This window comes from Rana temporaria, chromosome 13 (genome assembly GCF_905171775.1).
Source record: "Rana temporaria chromosome 13, aRanTem1.1, whole genome shotgun sequence".
Classification (NCBI taxonomy): Eukaryota; Metazoa; Chordata; class Amphibia; order Anura; family Ranidae; genus Rana; species Rana temporaria.
Genome location: NC_053501.1, coordinates 24,678,098 through 24,700,742, shown reverse-complemented (window position 1 = coordinate 24,700,742; position 22,645 = coordinate 24,678,098). Strand labels below are relative to the sequence as shown.

General features: G+C 42.7%; 1 protein-coding gene across 4 annotated transcripts in view; it reads left to right on the top strand.

The window, feature by feature from the left end:
• NIN (ninein) overlaps positions 1-22,645 on the top strand; it is a 176,171-nt gene that overhangs the window by 43,720 nt on the left and 109,806 nt on the right. For all 4 annotated transcript variants that reach the window (XM_040332070.1, XM_040332073.1, XM_040332071.1 and 1 more), the window contains exon 3: positions 6,552-6,633. In XM_040332070.1, the coding sequence (XP_040188004.1) occupies positions 6,552-6,633 (82 nt within the window). The remainder of the gene's footprint in view (positions 1-6,551; positions 6,634-22,645) is intronic.

Genomic DNA, 22,645 nt, shown 5'->3' with positions numbered 1-22,645 from the left:
ATTTTTAACCGATGGTTGTGCCTACTAATGATCGGTTTTGACCTATCGGTTAGGAATCCATAGGTTAAATTTTTAAAGCAAGTTGGCTTTTTTTTAACCGATTTAAAACAGTCCATCAGACCGTTGTCCTCTGGTTAACCTATCGTGTGTACGAGGCCTAAGAAGTTTCTCCATTTAATTCTAATGTTTGTTTTGTTTTTTTAGCCTAGTATAGAATGACTTTGATTAATTCCTGAAACTGTTTTTTTTTTTTTTTTTTTTTTTTAATCTCCATAGTTTTGTAAGTCTAATTTTTAAAACAATTTAGTCTGCAGCCCCAAGAACCTACAGAGGCTCAAACAAAAAACATTAACTGTTTGTAAATGTTCTAACATATTTCTAAGTAATCGAAAACTAGTGGATCTCTCACATGTAGGAGTGGTACAATGAAAGAGCAGAATCCTTTATCTGCAAGTGGGAATCCATCTTGTTTGATATGACTTTGCCGAAGTGGGCACTGATCGGGTTGTTGCTGTTTGACCCACATTGTTTTGCAGTGTTTAAGTAAGTTGATAGCTTAATGTTTTAATTTAATTGAAATTAAATGTTGTATTTCCAGAACTCTATTACCTGGGATAATGCACTCAGGAGGTGAGGCTGCCATCTTGAGCGCACTCAATTAAGCCAATTAACCTACCAGCGGGTCTAATAGATGAGCATGTAAAAGGGAGAAACTTGATTGTTTTGGTGTCAGGGATTTAAATTGGGTTGAGTCTCTTACTTTCAAAGACTCCAAGCAAGAATGAGGGAAGTAAAAGAAAAGTCTGGGGCACATAACTAATTGCATCAGTTGGGTGCTCTCAGTCAAGCCTTAAAGCAGAGCTCGCACAATAAAAGGACAAAAGCTGGACAGCCGCACTCCAAAATTTTCTTAAAAAGAGATGTCTTTAATTTCAACTGTGCATACAGTCACTGCAAGCCCACAACAATCAGTATGGCCAACGCGTTTCGCACTGGCGTCAGTGCTTAGTCATGGCTGAAAAAAAGCAGAGCTCCAGGCTGCTTCATAGTTACCTAATCGGGTTGAAAAAAGTCCATCTAGTGCAACCAATAAAAAAAAAAAAAACCTACAATCCCATATACACAATCTTTTATACCCACAGTTGATCCAGAGGAAGGCGAAAAACCCCAGCAAAGCATGATCCAATTTGCTACAGATGGTGATTTTTTATTTTTTTTCCCCTTTTTGTCAACTTTACCTCTAAATGTTAGTACCTAATTATATTATGTACATTTAGGAAAGAAACTAGGCCTTTTTAAAGCAATCTACTGAGTTGGCCAGAACCACCTCTGGAGGGAGTCTATTCCACATTTTTCACAGCTCTTACTGTGAAGAAACCTTTTCTGTATTTGGAGATAAAATCTTTTTTTTCCCTCTAGACGTAAAAAGTGCCCCCTTGTCATCTTGCGGTGACCTTTTTTTAAAGTGAATAACTCGACACAAAGTTCACTATATGGACCACTTATGTATTTATACATTTTGATCATATTCTCCCTTAATCTCCTCCTAATCAACAGAGAATAAATGTAGTTCCTCTGATCTTTCCTCATAGCTGAGCTCCTCCATGCCTCTCATCAGTTTGGTTGCCCTTCTCTGCACTTTCTCCAGTTCGCCCCGATATCCTTTTTGAGAACTGGGGCCCAAAACTGAACTGCGTATTCCAGATGAGGTCTTAATTCAGAAAAAAATTAAGTCAGCCATTAGTGACTGTAGCGGCTGACTTTTTTAATAATAGGACACTTGCCTGTCCACAAATTCAGCTGTGTTTTCACCCCAGCTGATATTTTTCAGTCGGCTGTTGGGTGCTGCCGTTGCCATCTCCACTAAATGAAACCAGCAGTGAAGCCTTGCAGCTTCACAGCCAGTTCCCTACTGTGCATGTGCGAAGCATGCTGCGCTTTGTGAATGGCCCAGCGGTGGGGGGGGAGAAGTGGGGCGGCACTTCCCCTTTTGGGTGGAGCTCTGCTTTAAGCCGGTTAGAGGGCAGCCCTTCCAGTACTGGCGGAAGGCCGACTCTTTACTCAAGTAGGGACTGCGTGTGTGGCAAAGGAGTAGTCGCCAAAAGCGGAGCCTTTAAAAAAAAAAAAAAAAAAATATTCAGTCTTGTATTGTAAAAATTCAATGCATTTCAGGGGTTTAAATGGTTCCCATTCATCAGGGTTGGTACTGTTGAACAACACACTTACTGGGCTAATCAAATTGGAGGGATCCTGAGAGGTAATTGGAATGAATGCTTCACCAATTGTACTAATTACCTGTTGGGATCCTTCCAGTTTTTTATCAGTCTGTTACAACCGTACCAAGCCCTGATGAAGATGGACCCTTTAGACACCGTAATGTGTTGGCTTTTTATGATAAGAGCCTGAATAAAAGTAATGCAAACCTGGACTTTTTGACACTTTACTCCTTTTATATCCTGTAGCCAAGAATTGGAGTAGATAGAATATTTTTTTTTTTTTTTTTTTTTTTTTACTTTCCGATGTTTGTTCGATTTGAGCAGTGGCTCTTATAACTACCCCCTTTTTTTAGCAGGTTAAAGTCGGCTATGGTAACATTGCATTCCACATGGTCCTCTTTTAGGAAAAAGGCTCAGCTGTATCTAGGATGCTCTGTTTCAGATAAGTGGAATGTCTGTCTCATCTGGTTCCCTTGATGGTTATAATATGACAACAAGCCATTGCTCAGATGCACCTGTCAGCTATCAATTCTACGATAACAGAAAAATTCGGGCTGCCAGCATACAGCTGATCTGTCAGGCGGCTGCTGTGATAGATGCATTAGTGAATACATTGAAGGTGTGTTAGTCCTTTAATTTGTACCTGTCACCTTTATCACACAGTGAAGGGCGCCGTCTTGGGATGTCAAATATCCAGCTTGCAATTTCGTTTTGAGCTAGGCTAGCTTGAAATGGCTTAAACTACTATTTTTTTATTCTTTATTAAGGTATGCAGCAAAACATGACATCATATCATAGTTGATGATATCCGGTAATAGAAATTTATATAACATGAACAGAGAACTATTAGATATCAAAGTAACAGACAAGGTTCCAGCACAGCAATGTAAAGCGTCTATATAAACTTTGGGTTGTAGGCTCTACAGTAAATATATCTTGCATTGTGGTGGAATACATATAGAAAAAACATAATTGACATGAATATACCAAAAAAGGCACAAACTAGCAGGCACAGAACCACTATGAGGTGGGGAGCGAAACATATGTGTTATATGGTGAAGGGCCCTTGACCAACAATCGGAACATACCAAGCCATCGTTGCATAGTTAGGTTGAAAAAAGACACAAGTCCATCTAGTTTAACTATAAAAATAAATATCCAGAGGAAGGCGAAAAACCCCAGCAAAGCATGATCCAATTTGCTACAGCAAGGGGGAAAATCCTTCCTGACCCCCAAGGGGCATTTGGATTTAGCCCTGGATCAACTTTGCATATAAATTTCAGTACCCAGTTATATTGTGTGCATTTAGGAAAGAATCAAGGCCTTTCTTAAAGCAATCTACTGAGCTGGCCAGAACCACCTCTGGCAGGAGTCTATTCCACATTGTCACAGCTCTTACTATGAAGAAACCTTTCCATATTTGGAGATGAAATCTCTTTTCCTCTAGGTATAAAAAGTGCCCTCTTGTCCTCTGTGACGACCTTTAAAGTGAATAATAACAACAACAAGCTCACTATATGGAACCCTTATATATTTGTACATGATGATTATATTCCCCCTTATTCTCCTTCGCATGAGAGAATACATTTAGTTCCTCTAATCTCTCCTCATAGCTGAGCTCCTCCATGCCTCTCATCAGTTTGGTTGCCCTTCTCTGCACTTTCTCCAGTTCTCCGATATCCTTTGAGAACTGGAGCCCAAAACTGAACTGCATATTCCAGATGAGGTCTTACTAATGATTTGTACAGGGGGAAAAATTGGATCCCTCTATCTGGAGTCCATACCTCTCTTTAATACAAGAAAGGACTTTGCTCGCTCTGGAAATCACAGCTTGGCATTGCATGCCATTATTGAGCTTATGATCTACCAAAACCCCCAGATCCTTCTTCACTACGGATCCCCCCAGTTGTACTCCCCCTAGTATGTATGATGCATGACTATTCTTAGCCCCCGAGTGCATAACTTTACATTTATCAACCTTAAACCTCATCTGCCACATAGTCACCCAATTAGTCAGAGCATTGAGGTTGGCTTGTAAATTCGAGGACGTTATTCCACTGCATAGTTTGGTGTCATCTGCGAAGACTAAAAATGGTACTTTTAAGGCGTCAAGTTCCCATAGGGGGAAAAAAACTCAATACAAGAATAGGACAAGTATTTATCTGAGAAGGGGAACAGATCCCAGAAAAGCCATTGTGTATTGAACGGCATCTTTTCCTTGGTTCAACTACTCTTCTCAATTGGTGCATTTGCATGCCTGTTCTCGTGTTTTGAGTACCAGCAGGGAGATCCTGGAATCTTCAGCTTGGCGCCCCGCTGCAAACCTTTCGTGATCCCTGTCGTGTTACTGCTATCCCTAGCTTTTCACTACCTGTTCTTCCTGAGACTTTGGAAGGCGAACTCTAAATAAGTGGGCAGGGAGGGGGAAGTTAAGTTTTTGCACTGACTTATTTATTTGTAGCTATGAATTTCCCCTCGAGCTGTTGAACTTTCCTTATTTTTTCATTTCCAACCGAGAAGTGCTGGTGGTTTCTAAAGGCAACATTTTTAATGCACTAAAGTGGATTTCCACTAAAAATTACAAGCTCCACTTATCTAACTGAACCGCCCATACTGCCCCCCGTCGGGTGCCACATTTGGCACCTTTCAGGTGGGAGTGGGTACGTGTGTGGCAGCGGAAGCACCCGAGAGCTGAATGGGGCTATGGTGCTGACATTGCAGGCCTCCTGGACAGGCAAGTGTCCTGATATTAAAGGGGTTGTAAAGGTTAGTTTTTATTTTCTAAGTAGGTTCCTTTTAAGCTAGTGCATTGTTGGTTCACTTACCTTTTCCTTCGATTTCCCTTCTAAATGTTGTTGTTTTTTTCCTTTGTCTGTCTGAATTTTGTGTGCACTTCCTGTCAGTCCGGACGGGAACAGGAAACTGAATCTCTTGTACCATGCGCGGTACCCGGCCGGACTGACAGGACTCCAGGAAGGAAGGAAGAGGAGCTTGGCCATGCTACAGCCTGGGAAGGGGAAGTTGGGGGCCCCAGGCCAGTTTGGGGCCCCAAGCAATTGTTTGTTTTGCCTGTCCTGTAGCAACGGGCCTGCACAGCTGCACCAGATTCTGAGTGCTCCAGGTTATTTGGCCTATTCGGTCAGTTTCTGTTGACGGCTCATGACCGAAAATGATCTGCTGACCGTCTCTGGGTCAGCGTTTTCAGTCAATGGCTTACAGCGCTGAACAGAGTGTTCTTGGGGGTTGCCCCCTGTCGGAACACTGTCAGCACAGCGGGGGAGGGGGGGTCACTGTACTAACATTGGGTTGTTAGTACAGCGACTTCGACCTCAGCTGTGAGGTCGATCTTTCGTTCAACCCAGCGGGTTGAAACTAGTAGTGTGTACTAAGCTTAAATGGTTCCAGCCGGTATATATAATGTCTTTGGAGAATTTTTTTGATGGGCCCATTTGGTGAGCTTCTCAACAGACAATGTTGAGGTATAGTGAGCTCTCCCGTTGAAAAGAACTCTGGAATTGTGAGCGCTCTACTTTACTTTAAAGTGGCAACGCTCCTATCCAAAGGATGGAGAGGGAGAAAGCCCCTTCAAGCATGTCCAGAATTTTAGCGGTAACCTGTTTTCGGGAAGTTGTGTCCTTGGGTCGGATTTAGTGTATGTAATGTATGGAGAGCAACTGGAGAATCTAACCCTTGTAAAAAAAAAAGTATTATTATATATTTTTTTTTAACTCCCACTTCAAAAAAATAAATAAAAATTAGAGAGAGGTTATGATACATGTATTGCAAAACCTTGGGGAAGACTTGCTCGTTGGGCTCTATTGTGTACCGTTTCATGTAGATAATACATAGCATACAGCATTACTTCTACATGGTTTTTATGATTTTTTCTCAATGTGTTCATAATATCTATATAGATCATAGAGCTTTTTAGTGTCTAAATATTTAATAAAGATTTGTATTTTTATTTTTTCCTACTTGGGTTTTGTTTATCCCTGTTTCTATCAATTCCCGATCTAAAATGAAGACATGAGAGCACTACTAAAAGGTTTAGCTTTTTTTTTTTTTTTTTTGGCCATGAAAGCGGCTCAATATTGCTTGAATTCCCTGTAATTTACTTGTCACTTATTGTGCACACGCTGTTTATTCCACATTCTTGGCATTTAGCATTTGCTAGAATAAGTTCCCGATTCAGGTCTGACATCCTCCTAAAAGGCTTACAAATATAGCAATTGTATTCCGGTAGTGGACCCGACCCCGCCACGTGCGTTATAATGCCAAATGGTAACATTTGAATTTTGTAGCCCATAAGCTCATTTATTCTTGTTGTCTTCACAGGTTCACTTTGACCAGTTTAAAGAAGCCCTTATAGATGTCCTTTCCAGCACACTGTCCAATAAAGAGAACTGCCCAGAACCAGGTAACCTAACATGCCTTTTTAATCTTTTCTTTTATTAAAATGTTTTGTGTATGAACTCCTCCAATAACTGGTGACCTTTGTGAGGTTTTTTTTTTTTTTTTAAACAACAAACATGTTATACTTCCACCATGCAGCTCGTTTTGCACAGAGTGGCCCCGAACCTGGTCTTCTGGGGTCCCTCGGCGGCTGTCTTGGCTCCTCCTCACAAGAACTCTATCCATCTTCATGCAAGCTCTCACATGGTGGTTAGTTCTTGTGGGCGTGCTCCCCTGATACAGCCGGTGGATATAGCCACTCACTTTATCACTCAGCCCTGCCCCCTGGCGCGCCGCGTCATTGGATGTGATTGACAGCAGCACGAGCCAATAGCAGTTCAATTTTATTATATATTTTGCCAGGACGACCGTGCATTTAAAAATAAGATGTATGTTTGTACATCTTGTTGTTTTGGATACAAACCTGGAGGTGTTTTGTGTAGTTATTTGGCTTCCATATGCAATATCCTGCCAGCGCTGGCTTGATGCTCTCTTGTTACAAGTTTCAGCAGTGCTTTGTTGACTAATTATTTACTTTGCCAATTAAACGCCTGAGATGTTTGCTCTCTATAACAGACTGCTGTCTCTGTAGTACCTGAGTGTGCTTAGTGTACATCCGCTGCCCGGCAACTGCTATTCTCCAGCCGCAGTGTATAGCACACGTGTCATCCTGTGCTTTGTTCTGTGAAATAAATGGCAGAGATCAAATTGTTTGCTGTAACACATTAACAGATGCAAAGTTACACATGCAAATGACATGACCTGTCGCAGCATCACATTACATTTATTAACCCAGGGTTTGACAAATTTGCTTGGAATCTAGGAGCCAGCTAAAAAAGCTAGGAGCCAGAAAACGCACCCCGTCCCGACGAGCTTGCGCGCAGAAGCGAACACATACGTGAGCAGCGCCCGCATATGTAAACGGTGTACAAACCACACATGTGAAGTATCGCCGCGATTGGTAGAGCGAGAGCAATAATTCTAGCCCTAGACTTCCTCAGTAACTCAAAACATGCAACCTGTAGATTTTTTTAAACGTCGCCTATGAAGATTTTAAAGGGTAAAAGTTTGTCGGCGTTCCACGAGCGGACGCAATTTTGAAGCGTGACATGTTGGGTATGGATTTACTCGGCGTAACATTATCTTTCATAATATTAAAAAAAAATGGGGATAACTTTACTGTTGTGTAATTTTTTCCCAAAAAAGTGCGCTTTTAAGACCGCTGCGCAAATACGGCGTGACAGAAAGTATTGCAACGATCGCCATTTTATTCTCTAGGGCAGTGGTCACCAACCTTGTCCTGCAGGGCCCACTAACAGGCCAGGTTTGCAAGATAACTGAAATACATCACAGCTGATATCCTTTGCTCCTCAGTGATTGCAGTATTCTAGACTGCATCTCCCCAAGGTAATGCATAAAACCTGGCCTGTTAGTGGGCCCTGCCGGACAGGGTTGATGACCACTGCTTTAGGGTGTTGGGATAAAAAAATATATATAATGTTTGGGGGTTCTAATTGGAGGGAAGAAGATGGCAGTGAAAATAGTGAAAAATGACATTAGAATTGCTGCTTAACTTGTAATACCAACGGCCACCACCAGATGGTGCCAGCTCACACAAGGAAGAGCTGGGGACTTTTTTTGTTGCACACCTTCCAAGCCAAGTCACCAGGATGCTATTTCTAGTCGCCATGGCGACCGGGATTTGTCGAGCCCTGTATTAACCAATATGGTAGAGAGAGGGGAAACTATATATGAAAGGAATTGTTAATAATAATAAAAAAACGTTGTCTTCTAACATTTTAGCAAATACAAAAAATCCCCAAAAACATTGGTTTTGTTAGAAATGGAATGCGCTCCTAAATTCCCATGTTGGCTGACAACTCAGTTGAACAAAGTCCCAAGCAGTGTTTCCAGCCCTGCTGCTCCTATGCTTTCACTGGCCAATCATCTGGAGTGTTTGTTTGTGTGTGTTTGTTTGTGTGTGTTTGTTTGTTTGCATCAAGCTGTGCCGCAGTGGATGTCAAGGGCCTAACTTTTTGCAGGGGTATCCGAACCATAAAACTGGCTAAAAAGAGTTTTTATAAACAATTTTGCTAAACTTTTCCAGTTTTAGCTGCTCTTTCTGAAGGCCAACTATAGCAGCGGGCTCCAAACTACGGCCCGCTACAAGATTTTACGTAGCCCACAGTTCGGGTCAGTGATATATCCTGAATGTGCACTGATTGTAAAGGCTGCCTGTGTTCTCCAGGACATCTGATGGGCAGCCTGGCGTAGGCGGGACATCTGATGGACACCATTGATGGACTCCATGGTCTTCATAGTATGAGCCATTACTGCAGATGGCAATTCCTAAAGTTCCTCATAGGTGATCCTGGAAAGAGGCCCTCAGTCTTTTCCTGGGGCCATTTATTCTATAAATTTGCAGCTCTAAACCCAGCTACAGCCCTGTTGTTTTGGTGGGGGACGTGGCCTCTTGTGCTGAAATGGCCTCTTACGTGGTGAATAGGAAGGATTATGTGAACTCTGATTGTAGCTGAATTTAGAGCTGTGAGTTCATATAATCAATGGCCCCAGGAAAAGACTGAGGACCTCTTCCCAGGATCATCTACAAGGCTCTTTAGGAACTTCACAATTGCATTCATATAGGGCATCCTTCAGTAATTGCCATCTGCAGTAATGGCTCGTACAATGAAGACCGTGGAGGTTCCAATGAAGTCATTTTGTGGAGTGTATCAATGGCTTTTGTGCAGCAAAGTACTGTTCGTCCCCAACAAGGTGCTTAATTACATTTATCAACATTAATCCCTTTCACCTGCCTCGTCTGTATGGGGGTGTCGCACAGGATTCTTGGGAAAGCAAATACATTAGATACACCTTATCCCTAACTGAATGACTTTTTGTCTGCTAAAGCAATATGCATCATAAACCATCGCCATTTTCTCAAAAGAAAAGACCGGCATTTAACCTTTTTCATAAATTGTAGCATATGGTATTGCTGAACTCCTACTGCCTTTTTGCATGGGGTTGATTTACCAAAAGTGGAGAGTGTAAAATCTTGTACCGTCCTACATAGTAACCAATCTGCTTGCAGGTTTTTTGTTAAAGATTAATTGAACGAGCTGGAGTTAGAAGCTGATTTGACTACCATCATGTACAGCTTGGCTACCATGTACAATAGATTTTGCACTCTCCAGTGTTAGTAAATCAACCCCTTTTGTTTTTGTGGCTCTGCATCATTTCTCAGGATTGGTTACCTGATGGTGACAACCAGCCTGTATAATGTGTGTAGAAAAGGCCACAGGGCGCATGTTGCAGGGTAAAAACACAAGTGCAAAACTGGTGGATAGTTGTTACCCCATAACAAGAAATGTCTGAGCAAGGACCATCAAATCGCAGCAATTAATTTGTGGCTCCTAAAGGGGTGCCTTCCAGTATCCATATTGTAGACGGAAGTTGCTTTGCATGCATGGACTTGTCACTGTACACCAGACCTGGACCTTTTATGGCTGCCAGGCCACATCCAGCTTTTTGGCTGTCCCACGTGATGCTCAAATATCATTCTCAAATATTGGTGGTGCTCAAATATCATGTGACATAAAAAAAATTGGAATAGTTGCTATTTTAGGCTGGGTTAACACGCATGCAAATTGGATGCGGATTTCTCTGCATCCAATTTGCGTGACGGGCTCTCAATGGTGCCAGATCACAAAGGGTCCTATTCAGATAAAAATTTGGACCAGAGTCACACCTGAACGTGTGAACAAGGATGCACCGGAACCCCAGGCACAAACCCGTGGCCGCATATGTGAACCCAGCCTTATTCTCCAGAGCGTCTGCTTTCAGTAAATGTTCGGAGGTTTCAATCAAAGTGGAGGTTCACCCGATTTTACAACTTTGCCTTAAATAATAGTGGCCTGGATGTCTACTACTAGTCCGCTATTAAAAAAATTATAAAAAATTTACATACCTTATTTTCCTGTCCTGAAGCAGGAACTTCCTGGTTCTAGGTGTGCGGGACTGGGCGTGTCGCGATCGCCGTAATGACTTGTGGGATTGATCACGAGGGTCTAGTCCTCATGACGAGAACAATAATCCTTTCAGAACTATAGTGCTGGTCACAGCGGGGCGTGTCCTTTTCAGGACGCCGTTGTTATAGAAACTGTACAGTGTTGACGGCGCGACTCGCCATCACACTGGGCGAATGCGCGGGATAGAGCGGTGAATGCTGGGACATCAGCATTCACCGCGTCACCGCATTCCGGAAGGAAATAGAGGAGGGCTTCAGAGTGCCCATAATTAAGATGACAATATCCATCTAAGATTTTTATAAAATATCCTTTGCGGGCAAATGAAAATCCTGGCGGCTGCAACTATGGGACTAGTGAGTACAAGATGACGTATGTTAACAGCGTTGGATTTAAATTTAAAAAAAAAAAACGTTTTTCCGCGGAACCCCCGCTTTAATCTTCAGGCCTAAACATTATTATTATTATTATTATTATTATTATTATTATACCTTTTTTTTTAAAACATGCAAAAACAGGGAAAGGGTTAAAGATTTTTTATTTTTTTTTTGCATTCTAGAACTGGCCCATAAATTATCTGCCTGGCAGCTGTCGCCTTTGTGCGAAAGCATTTAACGTGGAGATGGCATTTTAATTCAGGTTTGATTTGCCCATCGTAAAAAGGCTGCAACCAAGATAAGTGTGTTTTAATGTGATCTGCGCTATTCCGAGCAAGCTTTCTTCATGCGATATGGGGCATCCCGCCGCCTGCCTTCATTTCGGTCTCGGAATTAACGCAATTACCGCCCTCTGTTTATCAAACATCTACACTACACAGCAATATTTATTTGCAGTCATTTAGCAAAATTCGCCGGCACCCGGGGTTACCCCTTTTCCATTGCCGTCTGTGCGATGCCATGATTAAATTTGTTCGTCGCTAACAAATGAGGAAGATTAATTTAAAGCCAAAGGGTGAAGGTTGCAGCTTATGACCCATTCGTGGCTATGAGGAATGGGAGATTGAGGTGGGAAGGGGGGGAGAAGGGGTTTGAAACGGTCAGGATTTAATTTTGTACCAGGCTACATGCTTCCTATAATTACAAATTAGTGTTTGGCTCAGCTGTAGCAAGACTCGCTCTCCCCCCCCCCCCCCCCCCCCCCCCCCTCCCAGTTCAGTTTTTTTTCTTTTTACTTTGAAGCTAAAAAATCATTAGTCTGTGACCGGCTCCAAAAAGCCTTGATCTCCTTTCTAAAATGGAAACTTAAAACTGAAGTTTATTCTGTTTATAGTTTGACTTCCCTGTTGCTTCTACTTCCCCCTTCATCAACATTATGACATTTGAAAAGAAACCCTATTTTAGACCCAGCAATGTCATCATTGCATTTCTGTAATTCTCTATGCAGTATAGGCAGATCATTTAGATATGTTCCTGAACCCCAACATTGGTATCAATCCCTGTAATGTCATGTAGAGCCCAGGGGGAACATGCTAAATTGTGCCACCCCCCCAAGGTGTATGAGCACCATGTGTCAGCAAAAATCCACCCCCCCCCCCAAAAAAAAAATAATTGAGGATTAATCTACATGCTTACCCCCTAAGCATACATTTCCCCTCCTCCGAATACAAATCTGCCTTCTACTGAAATCCCCTTCTCGGCACAAATCTTTGCACCCCCCCAGTACAAATCTCTATCTCTATCTCTATCTCTATCTCTATCTCTATCTCTATCTCTATCTCCTCCCCCATCCTAGCACAACAGCAGGTTCCTGCACAGATGTCTATTCAACTCGACCGCCAACAGTAGTACAGGAACTACTTTTGGGGATCGGTGCCACGCTGAAAAGTCAGACGGTACCATTGCCGGCACTAGCCGATGATTTGGCATGCCATTTAACATGTCAAATCGGCCCAACGTGGGCTTATGAAAGGGTGGCAAGAAGAAAGCCATAAGAAGTCCCATTTGCAGTTTGCGAGAAGCCATGTGGAGGACACAGCAAACATGTGGAAGAAGGTGCTCTGGTCAGATGAGACCAACATTTTATTTTTTGTCCTAAAAGCAAAACACTGTGTGGCAGAAAGCAAACGCTGCACTTCACCCTGAACACACCATCCCAACTGTGAAACATGGTGGTGACGGTGGCATGTTGTGGGGATACTTTTCTTCAACAGGGACAAGGAAGCTGGTCAGAGTTGATGGGAAGATGGCTGGTGCCAAATACAGGGCAATCTTAGAAGAAAACCTGTTAGTCTGCAAAAGACTTGGCGCAGGTTCACCTTCCAGCAGGACAACAACCCTAAACATACAGCCAGAGCTACAATGGAATGGTTTAGATCAAAGCATATTCATGTGTTAGAATGGCCCAGTCAAAGTCCAGACCTAAATCCAATTGAGAATCTGTGGAAAGACTTGAAAATTGCTGTTCACAGACGCTCTCCATCTAATCTGACAGAGCTTGAGTGATTTGGCAAAGAATGGAAAAATGTAATTCTCTAGATGTGCAAAGCTGGTAGAGACATCCGCAAAAAGACTTGCAGCTATAATTGCAATGAAAGGAGGTTCTACAAAGTATATACTTGGGGGGGGGGGGGGGGGGCTCCATACAAATGCACTCCACACTTTTCACATATTTATTTGTAAAAAATTGTTAAAGCATTTATAATTTTCCTTCCACTTCACAATTATGTGCCACTTTGTGTTGGTCTATCACAGGGGTCTCCAAACTGTGGCCCGCCAGTTGTTTAGGAGCTACAATTCTCCATTGGTGAATGTCAGAGTTTTACAATGCCTCAAGGGATGCGTAGTTCCGCAACAGCTAAAGGGCCGTAGTTTGGAGATCCCTGGTCTATCGCATAAAGTCACAACCAAAAATGTAAATGTTTTTTTTTGGAACATGGCAAAATATGGAAAACTTCAAGGGGTATGAATACTTTTTTTAAGCACTGTATAGGAGTTTAAGGGCCAGATCCAGAGAGAATTGGATCCGCGCAGCGTATCATAGATACGCTACGCCGCCGTACCTTACCTGGCGGAATTTCGAATCCTCAACGATTTTGCGCCGTAAGTGACGGCGGTATAGTGTATTTCTGGCGGCGGAATTCAAATCGGCGATCAGGGGGCGGGTTTCATTTAAATGAAGTGCGTCCCCGCGCCGAATGAACTGCGCATGCGTCGTCCAGAAATGTCCCGCCGTGCTTTGCGCGAAATGACGTCGCGACGACGCCGTTTTTTTAACTTCGACGTGAGTTACGTCCATCCCTATTCACGGACGACTTGCGCAAAAAAAAAATTCTAATTTAGACGCAGGAACGGCGGCCATACTTAACATGGCAAGTCTATACGACGCAAAATACCAGCTTTAACTATACGCCGGAAAAAGCCGACTACAGACGACGTTAGAAAATGCGACGGCCGCGCGTACGTTCGTGGATCGTCGTAAATCGCTAATTTGCATACCCGACGCGGAAAACGACGCAAACTCCACCCAGCGGGCGCCGAAGTATTGCATCTAAGATCCAAAGGCGTACGAAGCCGTACACCTGTCGGGTCTTACCCAGATGCCGTCGTATCTTGGTTTGAGAATTCAAACTAAAGATACGACGCAGGAAATTTGAAAGTACGCCGGCGTACTTGCTCTGTGGATCTGGCCCTTAACTTTTTTAATTAAATTACTGATATAAACGTTTTGACATTCTAATTTAATGACTTGCACCTGTATATGTAGGACAGGGAATAACGCCCCATCAGTAGATGACTGGCGGAGTACAGGGGGCAGCTTCACGGCGTGGTCGCTCAGGTGGGTTTGGACTAGGATCTGAACAAGCCTGAGCTCATCTCTAGTCCACAGGAGCCTGGGCATCGCACTCGCTATCCACTGGTTGAAGTTGCAATACTTTTTGCAGGCTCATTTACAAAAAATAACATTTTATTTTATTATTTTTTTTCACTGCAAATATGGGTGCATTTATTTTTTTTGCAAAAGGTGGACTTGGCCATCCCAAATGTTTTTTGATAACTCTTTGGGCATCTTAGAAGGTTGTCATTACTGTAAAATGGTCACTTCTACATCCCAATTAAAAAGAATGCGATGCCCAGATTCACTCATTGTGACATCGCTGCACGTGCTCCACAACCATTAAAAACTTGGATCACAAAAACATAAGAACCTCACACGGGGATCTGCCTCGCTCCCTGCTGCCGACGAATTTATGGATACAATGTATTTCAAGCAAATAAAACACCATTCAGAACTGGTTATTAAATAATGTATCCGGAGCTTCCCTAGATGATACACTTCAGGCTCGCAGCTCGTTATTAAAGGAACATATCTGCAGGATTCTGTTTGACGTGCTGTTTTTGAAGTGTTTCGTTGAAAGAATCGTAAATTCGGCCTTGCTATTGATGTGTCGGCTGAAGACATCTTTTGGTGGTTTTTAAATCACAAAGACCTTTTGCAATGAACAACCCCCCACCTCCCGCTCCCTTTCTTCAGGATCTTATTAATTTGGTGCTGTTCTGACATCCCTTTTTGTCCTTGAACCGCACGATGGAATATAAATTAATGGGGAAAATATAATGAAGTTTCAAAGGACTTTTAAACACAAAGCCTGAAAGGATTAATGGGCATTTGCAATGCACATATAATTATGCTGCCCATGTAACATGGGCAAAGCATGTGCCAGGCATACAACAGAGGTGTTCTCCTGAGGGGGACATGCAGTGGTCAGTGCTAATAGATACTTTGCTGACAACCAGTTTCACCTTGGTTGTGTTATTTTAGATGTTTACAGAACTAGGTGTTAATTGATGGTAATGCTTTTTGGATTCTACAGTCTGTTCATTTGATTGAACCAAACATTCACTGAATAGCAGGACTCCCCCCTTCCTTCCTCAAGCAAACCTAGCACTAGGTGTGCATCAGTAGCGGCTGCCGCCTTCAGGGAACGGTGGAGGGGCTGCTTGAAACAAAAGAAGGCACCCGTCCAGTGAAATGGAAAGCTTGTCCTCCTCTCCGTTAATCTGCTTGTGGCTTACCACCAAATAAAGCCCGATTTGGTGTGGGAGGAATCGACACACCTGTGTCTATAGGTTGCTCAGGTGCAGCTGCAGCATGTATCGCTATGTAGACTCGAGCACTGTATCCAAATCCCGCTCCAACAGATCCGCACCAATCCAGTCATGGTTTACAGGAAGCAGAGAGATGCAATGGATGATGTCCGACGCACTGGTGTGTGACAACGTATTTTCCCGGGAGCCCCTGGCTTAATCAGGACGTGGCACCCTCTAGCTGTGACGTGTTTTTTTTTTTTTTTTTAAATGCACCTTCAAGCTCGGCCTACTTTTTTTATTTTTTTTTTTCTTCTCCATAAGGGTAGCCAAAACCACTGTGTATATGCAATCAATGCATATTGCACAAATGCAAGGGTGATATTTTATTACTGATATCTTATTGCTTTTTCATGTATAGAAACCTCATAGGAAAATTGCCTATACATTGCACAAGTGACAGTCGCTGAAAGAAAACCTTAACAAAAATATTTCACAAAAATCCACGTAAAAAATATATAATTAATGAAAAAAGCTAAAGAGTACCAGAATGAAGATATGTCTTATCTTGTGCACATAGATAATATTGAAAAAACATAACTAAATGAGACCCAACCTCAAACAAAAATATGGTCAGAATAAGCCCATATCTTGTAGGAAGACAATAACACCGAAATACATGGCCACAAATGGGAGAATAATGGACTAAACAGTATGCAAAAATATTTGTAAATTTGGCAGTGAGCCACAAGGAGATTGCCGGAGAGAAGGCCGAGCTTTCCATTTCACTGGCCGGGTGCCCTTCTTTGGCTTCAAGCAGCCCCTGGACGCGTAAATGTGCCTTTTTGATTATGACTCTTTTATGTCGCTCCGGTCTGATTAGGACTAGTTCCTAAATTGTCTGATTTGAACAGCCACCTATGGGTATATACAGGGGTCAAGTCCTGGGGAAAAAAAGTGTGGGAACTCCCACCCAAGATCCACTCCCCCACCAAAAAAAAAAAATGCATAATTACTAAACCGCATGTTTTTTTTTCTCGATCCACTGTACTTTAGTAATCCTTTATGTTACTGGCCGCTTCCTGTACTTCATCAATGCCGCAATGTCTCCTGGGAGCTTTTGTCATTGTTCCCAGGAGACATTGCGGAGGTCTGCCACGAGTTATCGCGGGATTTAGAAAGAACTTGCTTAAAGACCTCCGCAATGTCTCCTGGGAACAATGACAAAAGACCCAGGAGACATTGCGGCATCGAGGAAGTGACGGAATACCCGCACACTACCTGATGAATCCATATACAGGAAGCGGCCTGTAACATAAAGGATTACTAAGGTTCGCCTGCCCCTGACAGTGACTCGAGCTGGGCATCGCCGCTTTGTGAAGGTTTGGACGGCTCGGCTGCTCTTGTCCTGCAAAGGGAACTGCGTTCCTGCTGTGAAAGTACAGGAACTCCGTTCCCACGCGTTCCCACAGGACTTGAGCCCTGGGTATATACATAGTTTTCTGTCCTCTTTGATGATATGCCATCTATTGTTTTGACTTCCATCTGTCCCATAGCTTGGAACTCCACCTGCTCATCACTGACATTGCCATCCCCCTGCTACATATGGATCTATTCCTTTGGCTGAGAGCCACATTACTCCTTGATCTCCTTATTTTAATGCAGCGTTCTTGACATCCCAGTTCCCCATTGCCATTCATTACATAGACTGGCTCTCAACACTAACATAACCTAACTGTTTCCATATCCAGTTTCACAATTGTTTATTTATCCAATATATGCGCATTATGTATGGAAGTAGGTTTGCATGGATGGCGTCTAGACGTTTTTTTTAGCTATTGACCACGTTGTCCATTTTAGATGGTGAATGGTATGTTTCGTGTGTGTGTTTGTTTTTTTCCTTCAATAAATCATTCAATTACTTTGCTACCTTTTGGTGTCTATGCATATTTGTATACTATTTCCCAACAGCTCCCATATGTAGCTGTTTTGACTATCCCCTATCTGGTACAGTCCACTTTTCATATACTACTTGTGTAGCCTGCTTCTTAGGGAGCCATTTGTTCTATTCTAGTGAACATTTGCTACTGTTTATGATATTTGGTAGCAGAATTTAGTTACAAAGAATCTCCTCTGTAGCTCTAACCCAGGGGTCTCCAAACTGCGGCCTGAGGGCCAGATGTGGCCCTTTGCTAGCCTTTATCCGGCCCGAGGGCACCATCCCTCTCACTGATATGAGGGACTATTCCTTCCACTGACGCCAACAAGGAGGCACCATTTCTTCCACTGATACCAATGAAGGAATACTATTCCTCCTACTAATAGGGGCACTACTCCTCCTCTTACTGATCACCAACCCTGAGGCCATATTTATTCTCACTGATGACAAGCCCAGGACATTTCTGCCCCCGCTGGCCACAGTCTGGCCCTTCTAAAGTCTCAAAGACAATAAACTGGCCCTTCGTTTGAAAAGTTTGGAGACCCCTGCTCTAGCCTATTTGGGTAACTGTCAGCAAGTTTACTAGTTGTGGAAAGAAAAAAAAAATTCAACTGAGAACCAAGGACAGCCTTCTCAACTTTCTTACCACGTTCTTTTAGGGAACCCCTAAAATTTCCAGGTCTCCGATCCCTTGCTAAAGCTGCTTAATCATGGGTCAATGGGGGAAAAATAATGCTTATGTTGTTGGTCCGTAGGAAGAACGTAACCCTTATTGGCATCTGAAAAAAGATCATTGGTGTCATACAGCTGGCTCAAGTGGTGGTAATCCTGGAACTATGCGGCCCCTCTAAAATGTGAGGACAATTAACCACAGCTCAAGGAAACCCTAGCAACGACTTGAGAAACCCTAGGGTCCCACTGAAAGTGTGGTTGAGATTGGCTGGCTGACTTGTAGCGCACACTATATGTCCTGGTCTTCTCCCCCTGTCTGCTAATGCTGGCAAATCTCAGCTGTCAAAGTGACAGTTGAGATTTTGTGTGTGCATGCGTGCTTTTGTTTTTTTTTTTGTTGAAGCAGAGGTTCACCCTACATTTTGACTTTGGCTGTATTAAACCCCCAGCCATCGACAATAACTGATCCGTTTTTTTTTTTTTTTTTTTTTTTAATCGCGATCCTTACCTTTTGTAATGCAGCATTTTGGGTCCTGTCGATCACTTTTCCCCGCGGGAGTGGGCGTGTATCACAATTTCCCCCGACCAGCGCTGTCTCCTGGGAATGAGTTATGAGAATCCCAGGAGACGCGCTGTGCTGTAATCCCGCGATATCTCGCAGGTCACGTGACTCAGCAAGCGGGTCATGTGACGTGGGCGGCGACGAGAATTCTCCATTTTTTTTTTTCACCGTATCCCGGAAGGACAAGCTGCTGGGCCTCACAGTGCCCACAGTAAAGATGGAAACGTCCATCTCGGGATTTTAAAACATATCGTTTTCGTGAGAAATGCAATGGGCTGAAAGACTGGGAGACACGAGTGCTTATTTGAACAAGGTAAGCGCGGCAGAAGCCCCCCCCCCCAAAAAAAAACGAAAACCCGCGGAACCCCCGTTTTAATGTCGTATATCTGTGGATTGCATAGAAAATTAAAATAATTTTGCAACGTTACAAAATTTTGGTTCCTCTCTATCCCTCTGTCTCGCTCTGATTTGATAACTTTGTCAGAACTCAAGATAATTTTTGTAAAAAGCAGAAATGTAACAATTGTTCTGGCCCATGTGGGGTATACATGTATGAGTCAAACTGCATATAATTGCCTGCTAAAGCAGCCCACAGATAATTTTGATCTTTTTTTTTCCCTTTCCTCCCACCATGGGTGCAGCACTATTGTGTTCTGCCGGCCTGGCAGGGAGAGCCTTGTATGTTAAAAGAAAATCCAATGGGCTGGGTTTACTCAAGTTGAACGATTGGGATTGATTTGGCTACAATCAGGCTGCTCATCATACATGGATCAGATCTTGTCTGGTTCCTGTTGAACTGGCTTAATTTAGATCCATGTATGGCCAGCTTAAAGAGGTTGTAAACCTGAAAGAAAAAAAAAACAGAAAAAAAAAATAATAATCTGCAAGTGAAAGACATAATGAGCTAGTATGCATTGCATACTAGCTCATTATGAAATGCATACCTTTAAAACAAAGCTGTTGCAGCGGTCCCCGCACACTGCTGTCGCGACCAGCATCTTTCCCGGAGCTTCTTCCGGGTTTGTGGGCTTTGGCGCTGTGATTGGCTGGAGCCGAAATGGCATCACTCCTGTGCATGCACCACTGTTCACAGCATGGGCTTGGAAGGGATGGGACCCGTGGGCCGTTCCTTTAGAGCGCATGCACCAGTGATGTCACTGGCTGCATGCACTGGAAATATCTCCTAAACTGTACAGATTTAGGAGATATATTTTCAATACCTGATAGGTAAGCCTATAATAACCCTTACCTATAGGGTAAAAGTTTGTAGAGGAAGTTTACTTCCTCTTCAAGGAATTGCTTGTCAAACCTAAGCAGAAAAGACATCCTGAAAGTGTGAGAGTCTTTGGCCCGGATTCAGATACGAGATACGACGGCGTATCTCCAGATACGCCGTCGTATCTATGCGCCTGATTCAGAGAATCAGTTACGCATAGATTTCCCTAAGATCCGACCGGCGTAAGTGTCTTACACCGTCGTATCTTAGGCTGCATATTTACGCTGGCCGCTAGGTGGCACTTCCGTATAGTTACGCGATGAATATACTAATTAGAAATTTACGCCGATTCAGAAACATACGTCCAGCCGGCGCATTTTTTTTTACGTCGTTTACGTTAGGCTTTTTTTCGGTGTAAAGTTACCCCTGCTATATGAGGTGTAGCTAATGTTAAGTATGGACGTCGTTCCCGCGTCGAGTTTTGAAAATTTTACGTCGTTTGCGTAAGTCGTTCGCGAATAGAGCTGTACGTAAGTTACGCTCACGTCTAAAGCAATGATGACTTGCGGCGTAATTTTGAGCATGCACACTGGGATTTTTTCACAAACTGCGCATGCGCCGTTCGTAAAATACGTCAAATACGCGGGGTCACCATTGATTTAAATAAAACACGCCCACATCATCCCCATTTGAATTAGGCGGGCTTACGCTGCACAACATACGTTACGCCGCCATAACTAAGGGCGCAAGTCATTTCTGCATACGGAACTTGCGCCCTAAGTTACGGCGGCGTACCGTGTCTAACATACGTTATGCCGCGCCGGCAAATACTGCAATGTATCTGAATCCAGCCCTTTGTTTTTAGATGTATTTTGTTTTTAGATGTATTTTGTTTTTAGATGTATTTTGTTTTTAGATGTATTTTGTTTTTAGATGTATTTGTTTTTAGATGTATTTGTTTTTAGATGTATTTGTTTTTAGATGTATTTGTTTTTAGATGTATTTGTTTTTAGATGTATTTGTTTTTAGATGTATTTGTTTTTAGATGTATTTGTTCTTTAATAAAATTGTAAAATCATACAATGGTGGTCATTTAGGGTCAGCAAAAAAATGACATCAATCGTAAACCTAATGCTGATCATATGCAACGATGGACATCTTGTGCCCGACTCTTTTTTTTCTATTTTATTTTTTTCAAATTTGGTTGATTAAATCAGAAGATCATTCTATACACTTATGACCAACATTATGTATGTTAGCTATTGTTGGGGTGTTCGTTGTGTCTTTTAGGACTATTTTTTTTGAAGAGTTAGATTTGACATATTCAAGGCTCCTGTAATACAAATCTACCCAAGTGTATATTTCATCTGCTAAAGTTGGTCATATGAGGTAACTTTCTGGCAATTTCAACCACTTTTAGTCCACCAGGAATCGAACATACTTGACTTAAATCTAAGCAACCTACCAGCCGTAAGTTTGATCATCTACCTGAATGTAATCAAAAAAAGTGGGATATAAAATGATGGATTCCATACAGGTTATTTTAAAGAAAATTGCTCAAAACCAGAAAAAAACTAAGGCTACTTGATGCATCCAGATCAGTGGTTCTCAACCTTTTAGTGCTGTGACCCCTTGATAAAATTTCCCAAATTGTGGGGATCCCTAACAGTAAAATAATTTTCGTAGCCTGGGTTGTCAGCGCCCAAGGCAAGACAAGTAATTTGCACCTCTAACCTATTGAAATTTAGCGGTCCTGAGCCCCTCCACTCGTACAGTATTAAAACCTCATATGGTACATTTTAGGATGTACCACTCTATCTTTGTTATCCTTTCTTTCCCTTTTATCTCTCGCTATCCAAATTTCTTGTCTTTCCCCCATCTCTCTCTCTCTAGCCATCTTTTTTTTTTTTCTCTTATTCTTTCTCTCCCTTTTTCTTTCTTCCTCCCCTATTTTCCTCTCCCTTCCATGTATTCTCTATTTGTATTCCTCCTCTTACTCCTTGGTGGGAGGGCGGGGGATGGGATGAGTGGCAATGCATGGGGGTTGTTCTGATCACCCTTAGGTGCTCTTGATCATGGTCATCTGCTGATTCGAGAACTGTAGTGAGGCCTTTTAATGGCAACTAGAATCACCGGTAGTTTTACCCACTGTCTCCGACTTTGTGGTTTCTCGTAGCAGTGACGCCTATGCAGAAATCAGGAGATGGGGTCTCCTCCAGCCCCTCCCACCTCACAATCCTCACCAGTCAGTGGACCTCTAGTCTGAGTGGGCAGCCGTGGGCTCCAGGAACAACCCAGCTGGGCAGACGCAAAAAGGCTGGGAGAGGGGTGCGGGCTTCAGGAACAGCCCAGGATTTGGTGACCCCTGACAAATCATCATTTGACCCCCAGGTTGAGAACCACTGATCCAGATATTACATTTTTTATTTTATTTGGAGTTCAACATATCCAATATTATACATTCTTGTATTACAAGCATCCAGCTATTTCTAAATGGGTATGATATGAATGAATTTTTAACCCATCTCCTTATGGGTAA